General features: G+C 44.9%; 1 protein-coding gene across 4 annotated transcripts in view; it reads right to left on the bottom strand.

Moving 5' to 3' along the window:
• Window positions 1-16,884: 16,884 nt before the first annotated feature.
• The window catches only part of ZC3H12C (zinc finger CCCH-type containing 12C), a 64,581-nt gene continuing 57,575 nt past the window's right edge, over window positions 16,885-23,890 (bottom strand). For all 4 annotated transcript variants that reach the window (XM_070623067.1, XM_070623070.1, XM_070623068.1 and 1 more), the window contains exons 4-6: window positions 22,581-22,815; window positions 20,619-20,725; window positions 16,885-19,979 (exon numbers count right to left, since the gene is read on the bottom strand). In XM_070623067.1, the coding sequence (XP_070479168.1) occupies window positions 18,586-19,979; window positions 20,619-20,725; window positions 22,581-22,815 (1,736 nt within the window). In that variant the 3' untranslated portion in view covers window positions 16,885-18,585. The remainder of the gene's footprint in view (window positions 19,980-20,618; window positions 20,726-22,580; window positions 22,816-23,890) is intronic.

Below are 23,890 nucleotides of genomic sequence, written 5' to 3'. Positions count from 1 at the left end.
ACTAATTCACTAGGTGGCACTGTTCCGGGCACTGAGGCAGCTTGAATGTCCAAGGACTGAAGCTTAGAGGATTGAGTGACAGTCCGTGACATGAGTCAGCTATTTTCATAGTCACTCTTACATCCTTCAAGAATGTATTGTGTTGCAATTACACGGCAGGTACTTATTGCCGGGCACAAAGCTACCCCTTAAAGATTTTCAGAAAAACCACACAAAATATGCCAACACGATATTGATTTTTCCACCTGTCCCTGATGTTGTTCAAGGATACTAAGTCTAGTTGTTTTAGAAATGGTATCCTTCTAAAGGGGGACACATAGGCAAATAAACTTTCTATTTGGCAAAAATAATGTTGTTTATCTAATAGCAAGGAATATTCCCAAATTGTCTCATAATTTATTTGAAATCTTTGGTTATCAGGCATTTTTATAAAACTTAAAAGATAACCACATACTTTGTGTGGTTTCTTATCAAATTGCTCCTTCTCAGGCCTCTCCTTGATTATAAGCAGAAGTTGGTGTAAAACCACTCTGGAGTCACAAGACCTGGGCTGCAGCGGAGGGGGAAGCTGGGGGTCCCATGGCAGGCGTTCACAGGCAGCTCTTGAAGGAGTGCTTTTTATGTATTAAAAGAATATCGACCAGGAGCGCTTGAGGAAATCATCTGGTTGAGCCCTTTGAAGGACTGATCAGATAATTACCAGAACCATCAGGCCAGGTCTGTTCTTACATTCACCTTTTAATAGATTCATCAGAGAACCTGAGGTTTGAGGTCAAAAGATAAAGAGGTCACAGTGTGGGCTGCCGCCTTCCACAGCAAATTCTCGTGCAATACCACTAGACAAACCTTCTCTACATGTAGACTTGTCTGGCCACGACTGGTGTTACAGGGGGAAATTATTAAAAATGATCCATGACAAATTATCGGCTGCTTTTGGTTACAGTGTGATAAGAGATAAGCCCCGTGATAGATGATACTGGATCCCCACCATTCATAGCTTGCTTATGGAGCTGTGGAGGATGAGGATTTCCAGCCTGTGGGTGTTAAACCTGGGCGTGGGTCGTGGCTCTGCCACTAATTAGTGGTTAGACCCTGGACATGTCACTCTAACCCTCTGGGCCTCTGATTCATCTGCTGGAAAATCAGGTGTCTGGACTAAGTGATTTCTAAGATCCTTTCTGTTCTTCGAGTCTCTCCTCCTTTGAGAAAGGGAAGGGAGTAGCATACTTTTAATGCTAAAGAGGAAGGTCATGGGATGGCAAAAATGGGCAATTGAGGGCAGAAGAGAGTTAAGAAGATCATTTATTTTCAGGTGCTAAGAAATGCATTAAGATCACGGCAAGTCAAGCACCGCCCAGCCATATTCAGCTCTCACTTTTCACATCCTGTTGGCCAGACTTCTTCGTGGGGTCTCTTCTGCAGAGGGCAGAGAGTCTGCCATGTATGCTTGTCATTGGGGCACATGGGTGGGAAGCTGAAGCCTCAGAACAAGAAGCCACTTTTTTCCACAGACTACCCACAGCCACCGGATGGGGCAGTGGCATGAAGAGTGTGCCTGGCCCTTGTGAACTGTTGGATTCAGTCCTGGTCAGGCAAAACTGACAGTGGCACAGCAACCCAAAGGGAGAAGAGCAGATCACTTCCAACCACTAATTACCCACATCCACACTTAAGGACACACCGGGAGGAACACTTCCCTCCTTCAGCATAGACACAACTCTAGCACAGCGCCCCCGCCCTCTTGGCCCACCCTCAACCCTTTCTGGGCAGGTGGGATGAGTGCCTGACTGGTGAGTTTGGAGAGGAGCTGTGTACCCAGTCCTTTTCTCCTCTTTTCCTGTAGGGGGCTGGCTGTCCTCAAGAAGCACACGTTTTTATGTCTGCTCCTCCACGCCCTAGTTTTAGGGAGGCAGGCCCCGGCTCCCCCGAGAGAGGGTAAGTCTGTCTAATCTGGAGTTCATCATCGGGAAGCCCAGTTGGCGCAGTCGTGAGCCCCCATGCCCCAGGACCAGCTTTATCTCGGATGAACGGGGTCTATGGCCTTCACCTGAGTATTCTTTTGCATATTCTTTAGTTCGAAATTGAGCCAGCGCAGTGGTTCTCACTTTAATGTGCATCAGAACCACCTGGAGGACTTGTTAAAACACAGGTGCTGGGCTCCACTGCCCGAGTTCCTAATTCACAGGTCAGGGGCGGCCGAGAATTTGCCTCTCTAATAAGTTCCCGGGCGAGGCTGTGGCTGCTGACTGGGGACCAGGCTTCCAGACCCAGGGAGCGCGTGGCTGAGAGAAGGAGTTCCATCTACTGGTGCCCTCAGTGTCCAGAACTGAATGTTCTCAAGGCTGAGTCAGCCAGCGTCCTCCGCTCGACTCTTGGGTCAGTGTGAGTAACTCTTACAGATCCACATCGTCCTGTAGCCCACGGCCTTGGGGAGAAACAAATGGTTATGGATTGAACTCATTTCTGTTCTAAGCAGAACACGAGATGAAGCAATGCCAGCCATAAAGCAGCTCTGAAATGCCAATTTAAAAACAGAATCCAAGAGACGTGTGTAGTTTCCTTTGACGAAACCTCGCGGAGCACAAATAAATATTTCCCTGGGGCTTTTCAAGAACGCATTTAAACCCTTCTCATTGACATATAAAATACAGACGTTTGCACATCAGTGGACAGCGGGAAGAATCCTCACACACTGAACGCACCAGTGCAATTCGCACAAGAGCAGAAAGAGAACATTTACCCCCAAAGTTTCCAGGTGCTCTTCTCGGTTACTAGCCCCGCCCTCTGAGGGTAGGGACTGTCTCGAATTCTAGGGCGAGAGGGATGTGTGACTGTTTGGTACTTTATAAAAATGCCATCATTCAGCATGCACTCTCTACGGCCTGGTTTCTTTTACTTAACAAACTCATGAATTCTTTTTATTTTATTTTATTTTATTTTCCTTTTTCTCCGCAAAGCCCCCCGGTACATAGTTGTGTATTCTTCGTTGTAGGTTCCTCTAGTTGTGGCATGTGGGACGCCGCCTCAGCGTGGTCTGATGAGCAGTGCCATGTCCGCGCCCAGGATTCGAACCAACGAAACACTGGGCCGCCTGCAGCGGAGCGCGCGAACCCAACCACTCGGCCGCGGGGCCAGCCCCCAAACCCATGAATTCTTAAAGACCACTTTCCTAATCTGTCCTGCGGCCACCCCGTCGCCCTGGCTCCCGCGCGCCTCTCGGCCTCCGTGATCAGGCGGCGACCTGCCCGCTGCACACTTCGTCCCCCTTCTGTGCACAGCGCGGCTGTTCCAGCACAGCCGCTGTCAACAGCTGGGCTTCGCCTCCTCCAGGTCGTCCTTCAGGCTTCCCCCACCGCCATCAGCAATGCGTCCCTTCTCCCATCTGCCCATTTCCACTGGTCACGACAGGCCAGCCTCTAGCCCGGTCCCAGACGGCGCTCACCCCGCAGACGCCCATCCCTTGCTCTGCGCGCGTTTGAGGGCATTTTGCTCCTCGCGGTTCCGGGGGGATCTGGTTTTCCTGCGGAGCACAGGGTCTCTTAGGCACCATCGCGGGGGAAACTGAGGCGGGAGAACCCGGCACGGGCTTTCCACCCCCTGGGGCCCAGGAGCCACACTTGTCTCCGCTGCTCATATTTCAGTCGTCAGAACTATACACGACACTCTTGGGCACAGGGGGCTGGGAGAGGGAGGGGAGCCGAGGGAATATTTGCTGAGCATCGCTGTCTCTGCCACACTGCAAGGACCCGCCATTCTTAAGGCCAGATTATGTCCCCCTTTGCCCCGCGACACTCATCGTGCTCCCTCTCCTCGGCCTTATTCGCCAGTATTTATATTCCTTACACCACTGCTTCTCAGCCAGGGGCACAAATGTCTCCCCAGGAGATATTTGAGGATGTCTGGAGCCGCATTCAATTGTTAGCACTTGGGGTGTGTGAGCTCCCTCATCTAGTGGGTGGAGGACAGGGATGCTGATAAACATCCTACAGGGCACAGGACGGCCCCACAATAAAGAATTACCCAGCCCCAATGTCCATGGTGGGGTGATGGGACCCTGGCCGTCCAGGGGCTGTTTCCTTGTGCACAGATGTTGTATTACTCCCACCAGATCGCAACTGTGTGGAAAAGGGTCATGGCGGGCCTGTGGGCGTGGCCTGGCCCCGGCCGGTGCAGAAGTGCAGAAAGAACCAGGTTATGGAGTGAGGCAGAGAAAGAAGGGCCCTGACCGTATACGTAACCCCCTCCCCAGCCTCACACAGAGTGGGCAGAAGCCAGGAGGAGCTTCTCCCCTGGCACACTCCTCACTGCCTGCAGGCCACCCCGGCTTTGGGGGGCCTCTGCAGGACCCTGGGCCTGGGAGTGTGCACACCAGACCTCTTGGACCCTGAAGCTCTCATATTTCTTTGGCACTGCTTTTTTGCTGGTGTGGTGGTTGAACCAAGGTGAAGGGAACCGGAATTCCGAAGAGTGAGTCAGTGCTAGTCCCTGTCCTCACAGTGGACTGGCTTCTGTGGTCTGAAATGAGACTCCTAATTCCAACTCTACCATTTTCTGCTGTGTGCCTTTGGGTAACTCATTTAACCTCTCTGGACTTTAATTTCTACACCTGTCAAAGACTGAATTGATTTGTATAACACATTTTTTTCTCCTCAAATAGATAAAATCTGTAGGTGCTCAGAACCCATTTTTGGTTCCTTTTGGCTAATTTAACACAGCAATGCTAGTCATGGATCCTGTTACCCTGGGGCAGCCTGTTCACCTAGCCCTGAGGGACTCATGCCAGAAGGTGCCCAACAGATAGAAATGAAGAGATTTGGTACAAGTTCTGAGAAGTGAGTGCACGTGGCCATGAGGAACAGAGTCACCTGAGAGAACAACTTTCTTTTATTCATCCTGCCGTCTACCTGCCCTTCTGCTCTGGCCTAGTCCTGAAGCCAGCCAGGCAGGGAGAAGGTGGGCTTTGAGAGGGACAAGGAGGGGGCCTGGAGTGTATGCACGACCACATGACAAAGCACTTGAACCTGAATCATCATGAGTTGCCTCCCGGGTGTGTCCTGGACCTGGGTCCGAGGTGACTAACAGTGTCTGGGAGTAAAGCTGCCTCTTCTCCAGGCTGCCGCTGGGGGTGGTGGAGCTCATTAAAAATGCCTCTGCCCCAGTGAATGTCCCCCTGGTGTGTGTGGTGACCGGGCCCTGGACACCTCCCTGTCCTTGCTCTGTTGGGAGATGACAGCTCAGCTCTGGACTACACAGCCCGGGTCCTGACTCTGTGCTTTGCTGTCTTTGGGAATACCCTTCAAGTCTGCACGTCATAACACAGGGCACAGGGCCATGGCCCCATTCCTAACCAAGCTCTCAGGCTCCACCATCCATACTCCACTAGGCCCCCGACCTTCTGCCCACCCAGGACAGGGGGCAGCGGGCATCCTGGGAGTGGACCAAACTCAAGTAGCTCATGGCCTAGAGGAGGGTTGGGACCCACAGCCCTGAGCCACGCATGGTGTGTGCAATGTGTGTAGCCTGTGGCCCAGCCACCACCTAACCTGTGCTCGCCCAGGCGGATCCAGACACACTCCAAGGTGACATGGGGAGTGTGGCAAAAAGGAGCTTTGCCTATTTGTTCATCATATATGTACTGAGCAACCAAATGAATCAAGTCCTTGCCTTCATGGAGTTAATATTCCAGTAGAGGGAAATGAGCAACCAACAAACAACATGGCCCATCAGGTGGTGAAAAGTGCTGTGGAGGACATTTAAAAGGGGGCACGTCACAGAGGGAGCCCTGTGGGCAGAGGGCCTCACTGAGAAGGTGACACTTGAGGAGAGACCCCGAGAAGTGCGGGAAGGGTCCATGCGGCACCTGGGGGGATAACACCAGCAGAGGGGAAGACAAACGAAGATGCCCTGAGATGGGAGGGTGTGTGGCATGTTGAAGATGCTGCAAGAAGCCCAGTGACGGGGCTGGAGTCCCACAGATCAGAGCCAGAGCAGTGCTGCTTCACAAGGGCCATCCTGGGGCTCTTTGTGTCCCACGAGGTGGCCTGAGGAAGCCGGGTACCAGTGTAGGATGAGACCTGCCGTAAGTGGGGGATGGGAGAGCCTGTCAGCGGGGGATGCTTCCTCCGGGGAGCAGGCTCGGCGCTGGCCTGGAGGGGTGGGGAACATTCCGAAAGGAGAAGCAGGGGAGGAACGAGCCCAGGCCCAGAGCTGGGACTAAGGGGAAAACCTTGACCGTGTTGTGGGAAGAGGATGTGGGCCAAGCTGGCTGGCACACGAGACCTGAAGGACAAGGCAAAGCTACGCATTTGGCCTCCGATTTTGCAAGTGGCTAGCTTTCATACAGAGCGTGTAGAGAGCCCTAAAGGGTAAAGCGTCCCAGGGCCGGACCTACTGGAGGCTTTTCAGCAGGGGAGTCACTGACCTGCTTTACAGTTTTAAGAGAACATTCTGGTTGCTCTGTGGAGAGTGGATTTGGGTGGGCAAGAGTGGAGTTGGGAAGATGAGGCCTTAATGTTCGTATTAGAGGTAATTCACAGGCCAGGGTGGGGATGGGAACTGAGTTGGCTGGGCAGCTGCTCTGGGCCCAGAGCAGGACCTGAGAGTGGGGTTTAGCTGCCTCAGACGTGGGATTTTGCATGCCATGGATGGCCGCATGGCAAACACTCGTCCAGCATCACCTCAGTACCAAGCCGGGCTTGGTTCCACTTCAGTGGGGTGTCCTGCCGTCGGCTCCCCTTCTCCTTGCCCACTGCACTGGTCTTGTTCTCACACCCATTCGCACGAGCAAGTGCAGCTGTCTCCCCATTGCTGACCCGCCTCTCATTTTATCGTCCTCCTAAAAGCAGGATCCACCATTTAGCGCCTGTTCAGAAATCTTCAGTATTTTTACTGGCCCCAGTATTGCCAGTTTGCAGGGACCCCCAAACCCAAATATCGTCAGGAGCCGGGCATGACAAAATCACGGGGCCAGGCGTCGGGGCCAACTTAGAGAGTGCACACCCTGGGGAGGTATGTGGGAAAGGCAGTCAGGGAAAACAGAAGCCAGGATGTTGTGTTGGCCAGAGGAGATGTGCCGGTCACCAACCAGCCTGGCGCCCTGCGTATTTGTAATCCTTACTTTAAAGGCCCAGATCTTGAGCTTCTCAAATAGGGGCATCTGCAGTCTGGCCTTGGTGTACTTCCCAGCTTCCTCCCTAACGCTCTCTGTCCTTGGAAGGTGCCCTGTCACGCCTCCTTGCCTCCTTCTGACCTTTTCTGTGTTCTGCTGCCATAGAACAATCAACCTCTGGGACCCAGGTCCAAGGCCACTTTCTCTGTGAAATTTCCTGTCTGCCCCACAGCTTTATCACTGCTCGCGAGTCCTGGACTGCTTCCCTCGTTCCCCTTCAACTGTGATCTTCTCGAGGGCCGAAGCCGTGAGATAATTGCTCACGCAGAGCAGAGCCCTGAACTTGAAGCAGGTGGTGGGAACCATTCATTCTCACCACAGATTCTTCTTCGGCACCTAACTCAGCAACTGCCGATTTAGCAATTGCTGAATCAGTCAATCAGCAATCAATCAAGTAAAGAGGAAAAGTGAGCCTAACACGGCCGCTGCTCTTGTGGCACTCCTGGTTTGGACAAAGAGAGAACGATGGTGGGTAAGCAAGCAACTCTCCTAAACCCAGCATCAGGACCCAACAGAGGTCTGCCCTAGAAGAGAGGCAGCCCAACTTCTGTTAGAAAGGCTGCAGAAAGCTGTAGGCAGAGGGCAGCACTTAACATGGAGCCAAGGATCTTGTCTTTGCTGATAAAGCAGAGATGGAGGTGATCCCGGCGCAGGGTGGGGCGGCGGAGGTGGGGGGGGGGGGGGTTGGCCTTCAGGATGCAGCCTGGAGGAAGGAGAACCCTTGCCATATGTGCTTTGGGAAGGCTCAGGGGTCTAGAGTCTGTGGTGGCTGTGGGGGCAGATGGTGCATCTGGATGTCACTGTGATGGGTGGGCTTTGAATATTATGCTAAGGAATTCTGGCTTCATCACATAGGCAGTATGTGTGTGGTAGGGGGGTGTGGTGCAGGTGGGGGGTCCAAAGGTTTCTAGGAAGTGCATCATTAGAAGGTTAACTCCGGTCTAGCTCCAGAGTGGAAGGAGCCTTTGAGGGAGACCGGGTAGGAAGTAGGAAGCTGCCACAGGAGGGAGACTGCTCCGGTGAGCATTGCCTGGAGGCCTGAGTCAGAGCTTGCGGGGGCGGGGGGGTGGGGTGGGGTGGGGGGACGGGGCGGGGGGGGGGCGGGTGGAGGCGAGGAAGGTGAGATCTATGATCAGGGCTGAATGGAGGGCTCGGGAACCACTGTGTGTGCACCGCGAGGAAAGGGAAAGAACTGGGGGCGGGGCTCAGGTCTCTGGGTGGGAATGGAAACTGGGGCTTTCAGCATCTATTACGGCCTGTGCTCTGGGCTCTGGTGCTGGGCATTCTACGCAGATATCTTCTTTAACTCTACTGACAGCCTGGAAGGTGGGTAAAAAGATTCCCTTCTTTAATAGACCAAGTGGCTGAGCTTCAAGATTAAGGCCCTGCTTGAGGTCGTAGGTGTGGCAATGGGGGCACCAGATTAGCAACCAGGACCGTCTGGCTCCAAAGGTCGCGCCCTTTCTGCTGCACCCCACTACCTCACCTTCTCCCCATGCTGAGTTTCTTGGAGGGGAGGATCGTGTGGGCAAAGTTTCCTGGGTGCGTGCGGAGAAGCTGATGCACGTGGGCCTGAGGCAGGCTGAGGGAATCTGTGCTTGTTCCTCCCGAGCAGAGAAGGCCCAGGAAGGCAGCCTGGTGGCACTGCTCCCTGCGGGGATGAGCAAACAGACCTGCGGGATGGACCCCCCAAGATAGGAAACGCACCCAGCCCCTCGGCTCCTTGGGGACTGAGGACGCGAGCTGTGGTGACCATGCTCCTCTGACCTCTGCTCAGGCCGCTCGAGCCCGGAGGCTCAATCCTTGAAATCACATCTATTTTCACAACATAACTGGAGCTTGTGGCTAGAGTCAGTGTTCCCTGCACACCCCTTTCGCCCCGGGCATGCCAATCTGGGAAGTGGCACCGGGAAGTCTGTATGTTAAATTCTTGTTAGGGAGATGCCGGCAGCTTTCAAACCAGTTGCCATCTTCCTCTTTCCCCACCCCCCAGGACCACTAATCACTGCCCTTGGGTGATCTCAGTGTCCCCAGGCCACTTCTGGCTGGAGAAGGAGAGGGGGCAGTGTTGAGAATCCTGATCTTTCTGGATGACTCAGGCCCGGGAAGAGACAGTGAGGCGGAAGCAGGGAGGGCTCTGCCCTGAGGTCTGTCAGGGCCTGGGCCTGTGGACCTAACCTGCACTGCCCAAGGGCTGGTGGCCTCCTCCAGTCCCACTCACGGCCCCTCACACTGCTCTCTTCCTCCCCGAGCCCAGCGCAGTCCGGGAGGTAGAGTTGGGAGTAGACCCTGCGTTGGGCTCTGCTCCCTGCTTTGTAATTCGCAGCATTTTACTGTGAATTGCATTCACGGGCACGATGTGCTTTGTCCTAGTCTTGTTAAATTGGTAACACACATAGCAAACCCATTAAGTCTCCTCTGGAGTCTACTGAATAGCTTTTCACGTAGTTAGAAAATTGTATTTGCCATCTCCCTTAATCTTTTCACATGCATATTTGAAACAATTACTCAAATGAATGATAATTACATCTTAGGAAAGTGAAGGGGGAAAGAGCTTTGAAGGCTGAGATGGTGACAAAGCCTGTGCCCTGGGACCCAGAGTGTCTGGTGCTGGTGGGGCCCCCAAGGGCTGAAGGGTGACTGGGGTGCACTGAGACACTGCAGAGGCCTCTGGACAAGGGTGGGGAAGGCCGGGGAGCTGGAGAATGGGAGGTGCATTTAAACATTGTATTTCCTCTCCTTTCAGTATTCTGTGCCTCCCTGAGCTCTCCTGGGGAACTGGGAAGGGAATCCGTGCGACCACCCAATTTAACTTTTCTATTTCTTATCTCATGCTGAATCTGTGCAAATGGAAAGCATGGGAAATGTAAATGGCAGCTGCTGCCCTGAAAGGTGTTGTGTTTGCAGTGGGCACTGTCAAGAGTCTGGAAGCTAAATGGGGCTTCTCAAAAGACACCTGAGAAGGGCTCAGTACCTGATGGGAAACATTAGAAATGAATGTATGCCTTTGACTCTCCAGGACGACAAAGGGTGCCAAGGAGTGGGAACAGGAGTCCAGATGCTAAGATAACCTCCTTCCAGCACACGCTGACCAGTCTTGCTTCTCAGAGAGGCTGTGGGATGTGGGTTTTCCCTGGGGGCCCTGTGCACTGAGCCCTGGTCAGCTGGCTTGGGTCCTGGGCCAGGGCCATCATCCCGAGCCTCAGGACAGGCAGAACTCTGTTACTCTTTCCTCCAATACAAGTGACATCTTCGTCATCATTATTTATACGTAAAAGCAGTGCTGTAGGCGTGTGGGTCCAGTGAGGTAGAGAAACAGAAGTTCTAATTCATATTTTTCCCTGTTGCCCTGCTCCCAGGTGAAGTCACGGCCTGTTTATTATGTGCAGTTAGTGTCACTGTGTTCATTTCTCAGACCTACAGTTTTAGACTCACCCACATGCGGGATGACCCTGGGCCTGTCCCAGGACTGCACAGAAGAGTAAAAAGAAACATTTTAGAAGCACGTAGAGGGGTTTGCCTTTGAGCAAGCGCTTTAACTTTTCTGAATCCTAGTTTTCTCATTTCTAAAATAGGGATAATGCCCATTTCACAGGATTTTAGTCTAACTTATCTACAGTACTGGACCCATCTCTCTGACTCTGAGCCGCACTTAGTTATAAACTAGCAGGAAATGCTCAAAGAGAAAAACTTCATCTGCTGTCTGCCCAGAAATGTGCCCTGTCTAGCTTGGCTCTGCAGGTGCCCGGGGAGGGGCTGACGTCCCCCTTCACTGTGGTCAGGGGGGCAGGGGGCAGACAGGTGTGCTGAGTGCCCCCTCCGGCAATGGAAGTGGAACGCAGAGGGTCAGCAATGCAGTCCATGACCTGCCGAACCGGGAGCTTCTGGAAGGTTTACCTTCTGTTTTATTATCACTATTTTTGTTATTCCGTTTACTTCCCTATTATGATATATAGAAAACCCTTAAGCCAAGAAGGGCCTAACAATGGAGGTAGCAAGGAAATGGGGTGCCAGGAAGAACTCTTCAAAGGTGACACTGTCACTCCCAAAATAGCCTCACCGTTGAATGTATCGCATTACACTGATCGTTAGAACTCAGACTCTTCCAGGAGGTGTCTGCAGATACGAAGGCTCTGTAGGGATTCCTTCTGAGAATGCCTCTGTATTTGAACACCTAGCATTTATATAACGAGGGCTGTCACTTACCGGTCACACACTCTGGATGTGCCTGTTCAAAGGGTTTAACTCATTTAGTCTCAAAAACCCCAGGAGGTGAGGCAATTACTGCCTCTGTGGTGTGTGCGGTAACTGGCCTGTCTCTCCAGGCAGGACGCGTGCGGCGGCTTCAGCCTCCACAGGCTGTGCTCTTAATGCCCAGGCTGACGCTGGCACGTGGAGAGGAATAATACATTTTTTTAAAAGGTTACTTTAAAAATCTTAAAAAGAAAACCTTTAAAATGTTGAAAGATTAAAAAAAAACAACCCTTTAAAAGCCTTTAAAAACACCAAATGAACATCATCAACTCTAACACAGCATCTGAGGCTGCGGCTCAAAGGCTAATAAGTACATTAATGAGAGGCCCAACTATAAGTATTTTGTTTTGAATAAATTCACCATTGTAGTTGCTTTTTACAACTCTCCCCTTTCCAAACATTCCTTGATTCATCAATGTGTATGAATGCTTTCTCGTCAGTCAGAGGTACAAGGTGGAGAAGTATTCCAGCCCTAATCAACACTGTAGGCTGATCTAATGTTATTCTAGATCCTCAGCCTGGCCTCTCCCACCGAACACTTATTTTGGATATGCTGAGTTCTCTGCCAACTAAAGCTGAACATCAATAATCACATTTGCTGATGGAACTGAAATAAATTACCTAAATCTGTAAGATCCCAGTTAAACAGCTTGAATTGAAAAAAAAGAGAATACCTGTCAATGGCAAACAGCAATTTTAGGAAAAAAATAACAAGGAAAGCAAAAGTGTGAAAAGTGGTGATAGGGGAAAAAAGTCTGCTACCTGAAATAAAATAGTTTCTTATACACTGACGTAGAACATGCATACACTAAATCATAAAGATCAGGAGGCCATTTTGGAATTGTGGCCGTATCTGAAATAGAGCATTTTCAATTCCTAGGAGGTCACAAAAGAAGGGAAACGAACCTACTTGGGGGTGGCATTAGTAAGACACTAACCTTGACTCACGCAAGGAGAGATGCAGAAAACTAGAAAGATCTATACAAGGAACGCCTCATCAAGTCACAAGAGGTGATAAAGAAGCCTCCAGGCAAAGCCAGAAACTGCTTAATCACCAAAGGAAAATTAATACCACAATAAAGTATGACTTGTTGTCTTTGGTATTTAATTCCAGTTCTCATATGAACTAACTATTGATAGTAAACACACACTTATCCTACAGAAGACGCACGCTATTAACCACTGAATGCAGGCAGGCTGTGCGCCTGGTGAAGGATGCTTTTATTTATTTAGCATCTGTGCTGCTGCACGAGGTCAATTTCTTCATGAAACGAAAACAAACCACCATAAGAAAATCGCATTTTTTAATTTTTTTTCTCAGTGGCAGAATCACATAGATGTTTTGATACGATTTCCAGGATGTTTAAAATACTGCTTTGTGGAGTTGTAAAAATTTCATTACAGAAACATACAGAACAGACAGGATAAACAGCATCACGTCAGTTATCAGATGGTTGTTTGAAACAGATTCTTTGCTTTATTTTCCTATAAGAAAAGTTTGAAGGGCCAAATTGGAAACTCTACTATCAGCATACGACTATGGTTTAGGAGGAAAAACCTAAAAGGAAAAGATAAAATCAGTAACCTGGTTCACTTGCAATGCTATGTCTATGTCTCTGCAGAGGTTTGTATGTTTGTGGGTATTTTGTATTAGCTAGGAAGTTTATAATTTCAACAAACCCCAAAGAAATCTGAAACATATTCTTTATAAAACAAACCATTGCTCGTCAATGTCTTTTCCCTTGAGACATAAGCTGCTTTAAGAAAGGGGTCAAAAAGCCACAATGGACAACAATTTGTTATTCATCTGAAACATCTGGACAGAAAATTGGCAAATTTGGTACATGGTTTAAAAAGTGACACTTTACAAATTTATAAAAACTAAATTAAAACATGCATAGATTTTTTTTAACTGCCAAATGGTCAAAACCTTAAATTGTTTTTAAATCTGAAAGACTTAAGGACCTTAGGGAAAAAGCCCCTCCTAAAACATAACACTATTATTGTAACAGAAGCAGAAAGCAGCTTAACAGACGACATTAAAGAAAAAACATTAAATAACCATTTAGAACAGTAAACATTGTTAAAAGCTAGAGTTGTATTCCAATTTTAAAAGGAAGTATAACCACTTAAGTGGATGGTAATGTTCAAAACTATTTAATGTTCTTATGGAAATGATGTTATTATCACGTTAACACAATTTACAAAGCACTGTGAACGAACATGCGAACAGCTTGAATTTAGAATCACATGTGATCGTGTTAATGTCATTCACCAAGGACAGTCCTCAGGTGTCTAAAAATATCTACACTAAAGGTCTGGACAGAGGAAGCAGGGGGACACTTTGTTTCTTATGAAGAGAGTCACAATACAGCAAGTGCACTCACATTATAGCTACGATTACACTAGTTACAATTTTTAACCTTACAGAATAAAGCTATAGTATGTGAAATTACAATATATTTATCTTCTTTAAAACCATTTTTAAAGAAGGGCAGAGCTGTCATTTTTTTAGAAGTCAAAAACCAGCAGAAAAATGTAACTGATAAATGCAGTCTTTAAAATATTTTGTGGTTAATTATATGCTAATTTTCAAAATACAACAGAATTTTGGTCCATGAGGCCCTTAAAAAACAAAAGGATTTCCATTTATCAATAGAAATACAAAGTTCATGAAAAAATTTCAACACTTATTAAAACATCATTCTACAGAATGCTTTTTTTTTTGTGGTTGAACACAAGAAATATCTCTGATAAATAATGGGTGTGACCAGGTAAAAAACATACTTTAATAGACTGTCTCACAATCTTCTTTTGAAGACCATCAATAACAGATTTTCTTTGAATGTCAACTGAAATACAATTATTATGTCTTATATTAACATATATCAGGATTTACTGCTTACTACGCCTGCTTTTCTCCCTCTAGGACAGGGAGCAGCAAACTATGGCCCACAGGCCCAATCTGGCCTGCTGCCTGTTTCTGTAAGTCAAGTTTGATTGGCATGCAGTCACACCCACTCATTTGCATATTGTCTGGGGCTGCTTTCATGCTGTAAGGGCAGAGGTGAGTAGTTTAGGAAAACCATAGGATTCTCAGAGCCTGAATTATTTACTATCTGATCCTTACCGAACAAGTTTGTCAACTCTCACCCGGGTTTCCCAGACCAATCGAAAATAAGGCATGTATTCTGTACTTTGATTAACACTCTGCCTTCTCTTACTCTAATGCATGTGTGTAGTTCATGGGTTTTATTCGTCAGTATATACCTAGGAAGCTCAACATCCTAGCTGAGTTCCCATGTGTAATCTATTTGGAACATAAACATTCTCTCTGGCCATAACCTGCTTGATTTCAGGTCACCCAGGAATTCTCCAGGAGTTGGATAATACAATAGACGAGCCATACACTAACAGAACGGCTGGAAAGTTGTACATCTTATTTTATCTTGAAAAAGCAAGTTGGACAGCAAAAAAACCAAAAACCAAATATACCTTACGGTAAGTGCCATTAAATCGGGGGAAAAACAGCTCGAGAGAGTTCGCAAAACGAAGAACACACACCACACACACACACACACACACACCTATCACAAACTAACAGCTACAGTATAATCAAAGAATATTTGTTTTATAAATATATTACTGTCTATATACATATAGATACATCCATAAAAGACATGTTAAATAATTATCTGTATAAGCACTACTACTTTAAGTTTTTTTTTGTGTTTTAAAATTACACAATCGATTAAAATTATCAAAATAATTCTTTAAAAATACCAGGAATAAAACCAGTGAAGAGTTGCTTTCCATTTAAGTGGTTCTAGATCTTTTCATTGGTCATCCAGACTCCAGACTTGGTCCTCCGCAACTCAAGGAAACATAGTTCAATGAAGGAAAAGTTAGCCATCAAAAGCATACACTCTCCTATTTTTAATACTTCATAACAAATATGTATGCATGTAGATATATATAAAAATGCTCTTTTTAATTATATTACATATTCTCATAAATGAATTTTCATAAAAACACAAAGTTCAAGTTTCTAACAGTATCAAATATTTTATACTGGTGTGCATTTCTTTCAAATGTTTAGGTCAATGACAAACTCCATCAGGATAGAGAGATCATAAAAAAGAGACTGAAAATTTACGTACCACATGCAAGAAAGGAGGAAATACTAAGGGCCAGTATTTGGCCAGCTGGGTACTATTCCCTCTGTACCAAGACACAGAGACAACGAACTGGCTGATTATCGTGTCAAGTACAGCCCTCTGTCAATTTTCAGGGGCACAATGTTCCGATCTGAATCCTTTCCTTCTCTCAGTTGACCACTGTCGGCAGTTTCACTACTTACTAACACACCTCTCTCCAGCTACTTATTAGCAAGTCTGGTAAAAGATATGATCAAGGTGAAAGTTTTGACTAAAATGAAGGTTTGGGATCAGCTATGGATTTAATTTAATAATGGATCCATTTACTTATTGCTTTAGATAATTAAGAACTTGCTGTGTCGAAAGTCTGCCAAATATCTCATTCTTAAGCTCTGAAAGCAACATCAGTGCTTCGAAAGAAAACGAGGGACAAACTGTCCTCTTGACATAAGAAAACTGCTATTTCTTAACTCGCTACTAATTAGACCGGAGCGTTTGCACGTGGATAGTTCAGAGCTGCTGACTTCGGGACAGGTGGCGACAAGCTATGCTATTTTTCCAGTCCAAAATCCACGAAGCAATGACAAATAGTTAGCTAAAAACGTTAGGAGGCCAGATTAGAGGTGTGATATACATTTCACCTAAGATCTCCTTTAAATAAACTTAGTTTGGCAGAATCTTCAAATAATTAAAATGTTGAAATAAAAAAACGAAGCAAAACTTACAAGTACAATTTAAGAAGGATTTCATACTAACAAAAAAAGGCTTATAATGCGACTAACATAGAAGGTCCTAGGCATTTGTAACCCGAATTTTGGCACTGGTTTAGCCTCTACGTTTAAACTTGTTCTACAGAGAGTGACCGACGACATCAGGAGAACAATTTCACGAGTGGGTAGGGCTCTCAGACAGATGCCACTCAGAACGGTGTGTGTGGCACCATCTGAATTATTTCTGGGTAGAGACGAGTGCCACACTCACCTCAAAAACAACAGCAATAATTGTGTAGAACACCACTTTCCTGAATTAAGTTTGCTGAACACGGTTCAGATTATTGGATATGTCAATATGCACAATGCCTTTTAGAAGCATTTACTGTATACCCAAATGCTACTTCATGTGACACACAGTGTCACACAAGTAGTGAAAATGTTATCCTAGTCAAAGGTGCTTGGACATTATTTTCAGGCAGCATTTTACCTTTATTTTAAGTTAAGTTCACACTAGATAAGTTTTAGGAGAAAGAAAATGCCAATAAATTTATTTAATATATTTTAATATATTATATAAAACTAAGACAGACACTTTTATTTACCTAAATTGTTACTTTTATTTTCTACGCTATTCTAGACTTCAATTTTACTTAAAAAAATTTGTATTTAAATAAGGGATAAAATGTTGCCCAAAAGTCTAATCATAGTTACACACTTGTGTTTTAACTAGATCTACAAATCAAATAGTTCTTATAGTTAAAAAGATACAATTTGTATCAACAGTAAAAGGTACTTTCTGGTTTTTCAGGGCTTTACTTCAAACCGTAGCATGTAGAATAATCAGAATAACCAGGGCATCTAGGCAGACCACAGAAACAGATCAGAACGAGTCTGTTACACTAAGCAAAATTCAAAAACTGGAGCAACAGCGAAGTTCTGTCAATCACACAACTGTCTGCCACTGACCGCAATAACTATCTTCTAAGTGACAAATATGAATTCACGTCTAGCAAAACCCATGACTTTGAAACCAGAAATATCCCTTACTAATACTAGAACAGACTTCAGTCTGTATCTAAAACTACACTATTTGTGGCAAGAATCTGGCCTTAATAATATAACAGGCCCCCCAAAAAACTACCTTCAGGAAAATGGAAAATATACAGTATCTTACAAAAACTTTAAGTTACCATTTACAACTCCTCTGTCACCATTTCCATAGTGCATTATCAATAAATGTTGCATATCCTCAACACGGAGAACCACCTCAGGCCAGCCTTGATAAATAGCAGGAAAGCTACAGAGTATATTAAATATAAAAGTTGCATTGAGAATAATTAGATTCATTAAAAACAGGCAAGTACTGTGAAAGGGTTATTTTATCCAGTATTGTTGTGCCCCCAAACAAAAAGACAACACGTTAAAAGTACAGGGTAATGGAAATCTAGGAATTCTATTCCGTCTCTACTGTCTAGAAGCACATCATAGCTGGATGACAAAGCTCTGAATGGCAACAGTTACGGCTTTTGCCTTACTCATAAAAAAAAAATGGAAACATTTTTTTCCATTGATTGCATCTGCTTTGCTTTAAATCAACCATATTAAATTAACTAATTACTTAACAGAAAAAAAAATCCAAACCAAAATAAAACAATGAAAAGTGCCATATTGTAAATCATTCTAAAATATACTGTTACCCAATTCAACATAAACTGGTAACTTATATTTTGTTTAAAATATAAAGTCAGTGCTGTAGTATAACTTTGTTTCTATAAATAATGATTATAGCACAAAGAAGCCCACTTCCCCCAAATAAAAATAACTTAAAAAGCTGTAAAAGATTCCAATTAAGCTTGGCTTGAAAAAATAGTTTGCTAGGTCTACTCAAATGTCCAACATTCTGAAGGTATTGTAATTGCTTGCAATTGACAGACAAACACCAAGTTAATAAAACATGAAACAAGGATAAAAAGTGCTGCATATAAACCCCTGATGCACCAAAGATTAATATCAAAGATCACAGATACATCTAACAAATCACACTGGAAAAATTTCCAGCCAAGGGTATAGCTTTAAAAAGGAAATGTTAAAAAAAAGTTTGAATGTAAAGCAATCCTGTGACACTTCCACTATGTGGGGCTATACATACAGATTCCATGATACAGTATTTCACATAAATGGATACTATATAACCTCCTTGCCGAGAAGGAGATCACATGTGCTATTGTAGCAAACCTCCCTCAGCATTTGAGCTGAACAAAAACTACTAAACACCACAAAGATGCATCATCTTTCAATAACCCAGCTGTGATTTCTCCACTAAAATGGCTGCAGCCAGCTGCTGGGCGTCTGTCATGTGAGGGTTCCTTTTCATGACGATTCTCACAAGGTCAGGCGGGAAGATGTTGCACAGGTTGATATAAATCTTCTCTCGGCTGTCTTGGTACCTTGGAGGATCTTGTGGCATTCCACAGTACGGTATTCGCCAAGTCGGCTCTTGCTGTTCAGGTAGGCTCTGGAAGGTGAACTGCTCGTAACATGGCTGCGTGGAGTTATCAGGCAAGGAGTAAGTCTGCCGATAGCCGTACACATCAATTCCGTAACTCTGCCTATCCCAGCTTCCCAGCCCTTCCTGGCGGGAGTAAGGCTTTCTCTGTCTTGAAGGAGAACTGTCATACAGCCGAGAGTCAGAAATGCTGTCTATTCTTGTGGCCACTAAGGACCGCCCTAGGTGTGGTGCCTTTGAGTGTGCTGAACTTGGAGGAGAGGGGTAATCGCCAGGACAACTGGACCGGGCCCCCACAGCTGGGTGCTGCAGATGCACAGCCAGGTGTGGAAGAGGAGGCTTGTGATGGTACTTTGGTTCTTCATGACTGTAACTTTGCACTCTGGTTAAGGGGTCGTGGAAATTCTGCAGAAAGGGTTGGGAATTAAGGCGGCTGTGAGGGTGCATGTGTTGACACTTCAAATTCTCTTCGAGTTGTGGGTCAGGAGAACTGACGTAGGACCGGTCATTGTACCCCACATACGAGTCACTGCTCCCACAGCTCATGCTCCCTTCACTGCTGCAGTCAGAAGCTACAGAACTTATCCTATAATCCGTGTCTAAGGAGAAACGCCTTTCAGGACTTCGCGGGCCTGAGATACTCAGATTTGGATATGCATTCAACATGGAATAATATCCAATGTCAACAGGCGAGTCACATTTTGGATACTGTTCATAAGGCATTGGCGTTCCATGATTTTTGGTTGCCATCATCATTGGAGGATATTGTCCCTGTGGTCTTTGATCCTGAGGTGGGAAATGAACTCCAGATGGAAGGCCATTGCTTAAAGATGTAGTGCTTTGGGGTTTTGCAGAAGTAGCCGGGATACTAACTAAGGAAGGGACAGACCTGGTTTCCAATTTGTTTTTGGTAGGAAGCTTTTCCTCTAGGTCTTGGTAGACTTGAGTCCTGATGCTTGGATCCGATTGCCTCTTTGGAGCACCTCGTTTGACATCAGAAGTGCTATCGGCCTTAGTGCTGCAGGGAACGCTGTTGCTTTTCACCAGTCCGCCTTCGTTTGCAGTTTTGGCTGCTGTATTTCTAGACATGGCACGAAGTTCATCAGCCACTGACCGCTGAGGCTGACTGCCCCTTTCAGGATGATAGTATTTGCACTTGTGTCCATAGGTACACTTCTTCCCTGTGAAGAGCAAAATTCGTTAGGCGAAGGGGCAGACCACCAGATTCTGAAAACTCAGTCTGGCACTATTATTTTAACTAGTGAAAGAAACAAAGGCAGAAATGGGAGCTATGCTGCGTGGTCCTCTGCTCCTTGCTTTTGAGAAATGCCACCTTTCAGTCTTTCTGCTTCACTACTATCAAGAGCAGTAAGAAAGTTGGTTGAAAGATTAATAATCACCTCCAGAGTTTAATACCCAGTGTCCTCAACTCCTACCTGCTCTTCTCTTCTCTTCTCTTCCAATATGACTTTTCAATCAGATAAGACATTCTGCTTTGAAGAGCAGATTGTACTGCCATAATCTGATCAAACCATGCTAATCTGATGTGTATCTAAATATAAGAACTCTACATTTTTACCTACCTGATAATTAACTTCATTATAATTAACTGAGTTTTTGGAACCATGTTTTAATTCAGGGAAATGCATCTGCATTGATCCCAACTAGGTAAAAACAATTATTTTTTTCTTAAATTTAATTGCAACCAAAAGAACTACATACTATGCCATCCAAAATTTACAATGTTATTTTTATTAACAAAAGTTTAACAACATATTGTGCTCTAAAGGTATATATTAAATACTCGTAAAGAAAGTTACCATATGGACAAGGCTGCTTCTTGTGTTCAGGAACAATAGGTTTCTTCCTCAGAAAATTATCCAGGCTTGGGCCGTGTCTGCCAAGAGGATCATCAGGGGGCATGAACCTGTCATGGATGTAACACAAAACCGTACCTAAGTAGGAGGTTGGTGATGGAATTATAAAGACAGAGTGTAAAGATTTGTTTACTCTAGGTATTTTTTTGAAATTTTAATCCAAGTATTTTGATTCAACATTTACAGGATAAAAATAGAAGTACATGAAGCTTTCCTTTCTTAATGAAAACAAAATTAAAATGTTTCAAGCTGAACTTGTATTTGTTTTAATTCAAACAAGTTTTGAGCCTGGTATGTTCTAATTAATTCTTCCTTCCTCCCAGTCTTGGGATTTTGTAAGGACTTTAGGAAATGATCACAACGATGTTTTAGGACAGCTTAGAAACATCACCCCTGTGAAGAGTGAGGAGCAGCTGAGGAAGGGAAGTGCGAAGTGGCAGAAAGGAACAGGAAGACTGAAACGAACCAAACAGCCGTTACGTGTCAGACGCCGTGCACACAGCATTTCATTTCATCCTAACAATAATCCCTTGAAGTATGAGCTCCACTTTACAGATTACTACGTTTTCCTAATTTAGGCTTTAGATGAATTAAGTAATTTTTATCTAAGTTCACATTGCATAGACAAGATTCAATTATATCTAACTCCATAGTCCAATCTCTTCCCATTATACTAAGGTGCTTCTTCAACTAAGATAGAAAAAATCTTAAGGAAATAAACTTATTATTTTGGATTGACTGTCCAATGGAAGCAAGAATTTATGGCACGTGTAATGAAAATAAATTAGGATTGAAGAGTTCTAGTACTAGTTACGTCACTGTTTGAACTTGAAATAACTCAAGTATTTACCCATAAAATGTGAACAATGTATGTACTCTTAAGGGAGTGTCAATATGGATGAGTAATAACACTTAGCAATTATAGTGTTTACTATCATAAAAACAATGTGGCGACCTTAAAAGTTTAAAAACAGAAGACGAAGTCACTCAATCCTATATGTGTTGCATTTCAGTCATTTTTCTGTATGCATACATCATTTTACAAACACAATTTGTCTTTTTAACAGAGATATTTTCCATGTTTCCTAATAGCCTTCATAATCATAATTCTGAACAGCTGAATAATATTCCACTAGGAGATGTATCACAATTTAATTGATTTCTGTTGTAATGTTAGTTGCCTTTGAATTCTTGAAATTATAAATTAAATAGAAATGAACATATCTGGTCTTCCTTTTTTCCTCATTATATATTCCAAGAAATGGGATTATTGGCTAGGGAGGGTATACGTATTTTTCAGGCTTCCACTAAACCATGCCAAACTGTAAAACAGTTTCATTACATCTTTAACAGCGTAAGCCCTGTTCAAAGACATTTTTGTGAATTAAATGGGTGAAAAAATAGACTCCTTGTAGATTACCATATTGGTAAATATACTTATTTCTCAGGAGATTCGCTTGTTCATGTCATTTATCCATTTATCAACTTAATCATGACTAGAGTCTTACATTGGTATAACATTTAAAAAGATCATATTTAAAACATCATATATTTAAGTAAGCTATCAATGCTTTAAGTAGATTCTGAAAGGCAGTGTTCTCAGGGTCAATAGCTCAAAATCTGCATTCTCTGAGGATGGAAATTCCCCCTCTGTCAGCTACTACAAGTTGCTCAGAGTCCTAGAAGACTCTCTCTGTCGATGACTTACAGGGAAGGGCAGGGCCTGTCACTCACACAATGACTGCAGTTTTTCTGGCTCCCACTGAGGGTTAGTGGGGAAATCAGTTGTTGGAGGAAACCTGTCTTAGGTCTGGTCAGTGGCACAGAGAGGGCTTCTGTGGCACCGGCCAGATGGTTAGATTTTCAGGGAAGCAGTATTACTGGTGAGTAAATGGTTTTACTTACTTGTCATTGACAAATGAATACATTAATAATCGCTCGTCTATGAACTTCTTCCATTCTGGTTTTTCATTAGCCAAATCCCTGTAGTTATCATTGGACACAATTATACCATCTGACTCAAAAGCCAGCTTCACGATGAACCTGTCATCATAGCACACCACTCGCCTCCCCTGGACTCGCCGGGATGGTGTGAACACCAGGATTTTCTCCTTCTCCAATTTACGTAGAATTTCTTGATCTACAAGAATAATCAGGGTAGAATTTCAGGGATAAACACCTACATAACACATTTAGCAACTTGAATACAAAGCAAGCTTTTATAACATGAACTAGACATATGTAATCATTTAATTAAGGATTGCGACTTACAGTTTGTACATGTAGGAAATTTGTAACTCCCAATAATATTTTCCCTTCAGGATTTTCAATAACAAAGGCTTTAAAAATAGGCAAAAAAAGTGAACTTAAAAAACATAAAAAGTTTAAAATTTTCAAGTCATAGAAATTTTAAAACGTTTAAAAGTCTAAAACTTAAACATGGCTGAGCCAATTCTGATTTTCACTACATAAAGTTTTTGCCGCGGAGCTGGAGCCGCCAGCACCACCACTAGGAACACAGCTTCTCACCCATTCTTAGCCCAAAGCTGTTCTAACCAAGCATCTAATAAAGGGGTGTGAGGGTGGGAGAGTTTGAAAAGAAGTAGAAGAAACAGTTGAGGTAGCAAAGGGCAGAAGGTTCCACGAGAAAGGAGGCAGGGAAGTCAGAACGGTTGTTGCGGACACGGCCATTAGGTGTTGTGTGTCCTTTCCCATGAAACACATGGTCACAAATGCCAGCATTCTTGCGGGGGCTGGACTGAGTGAGGAAGACATGAGAAGTGATCATGTGAGGAAAACAGCCACACAGAGAAAAAGCCCAGGCAGAGGGATGCTCATTCCGTCTGTGGTTGGCATATTCTTACAGCACTCTGTAACGCTACTGACTGTTCAGTTGTTTTAAAAAAATGGTGCTAGAGTTCATATTTTGATTGATGATAAAAATTCTCTCTCAACCATTCCTTCTTCCTACTTTTGCTCCTGGGCTCCCTGTCTTCCCACCATTGTAAGTTCTGGCACAGAGTGCCAAGGATAAGCTGATGGATGTCATGATTAAAAAAAACAAAGGCTCGCTACTTCTCAGCGCTTATTAACTGCAGTTACTAATGTTTTCAAATCTATCTCTTCAGCGAACAATTACTACATGCCTACTCTATAGTATGTCCTGTGCTAAGTGTCGGTGGCCACCAAGATCAAGAATGACTTCTCCTCGAGGA

Source organism: Equus przewalskii, chromosome 6, assembly GCF_037783145.1.
Source record: "Equus przewalskii isolate Varuska chromosome 6, EquPr2, whole genome shotgun sequence".
Taxonomy (NCBI): Eukaryota; Metazoa; Chordata; class Mammalia; order Perissodactyla; family Equidae; genus Equus; species Equus przewalskii.
Note: the sequence above shows the minus strand (reverse complement) of the source record. Positions and strands in the feature narration are given on the sequence as shown.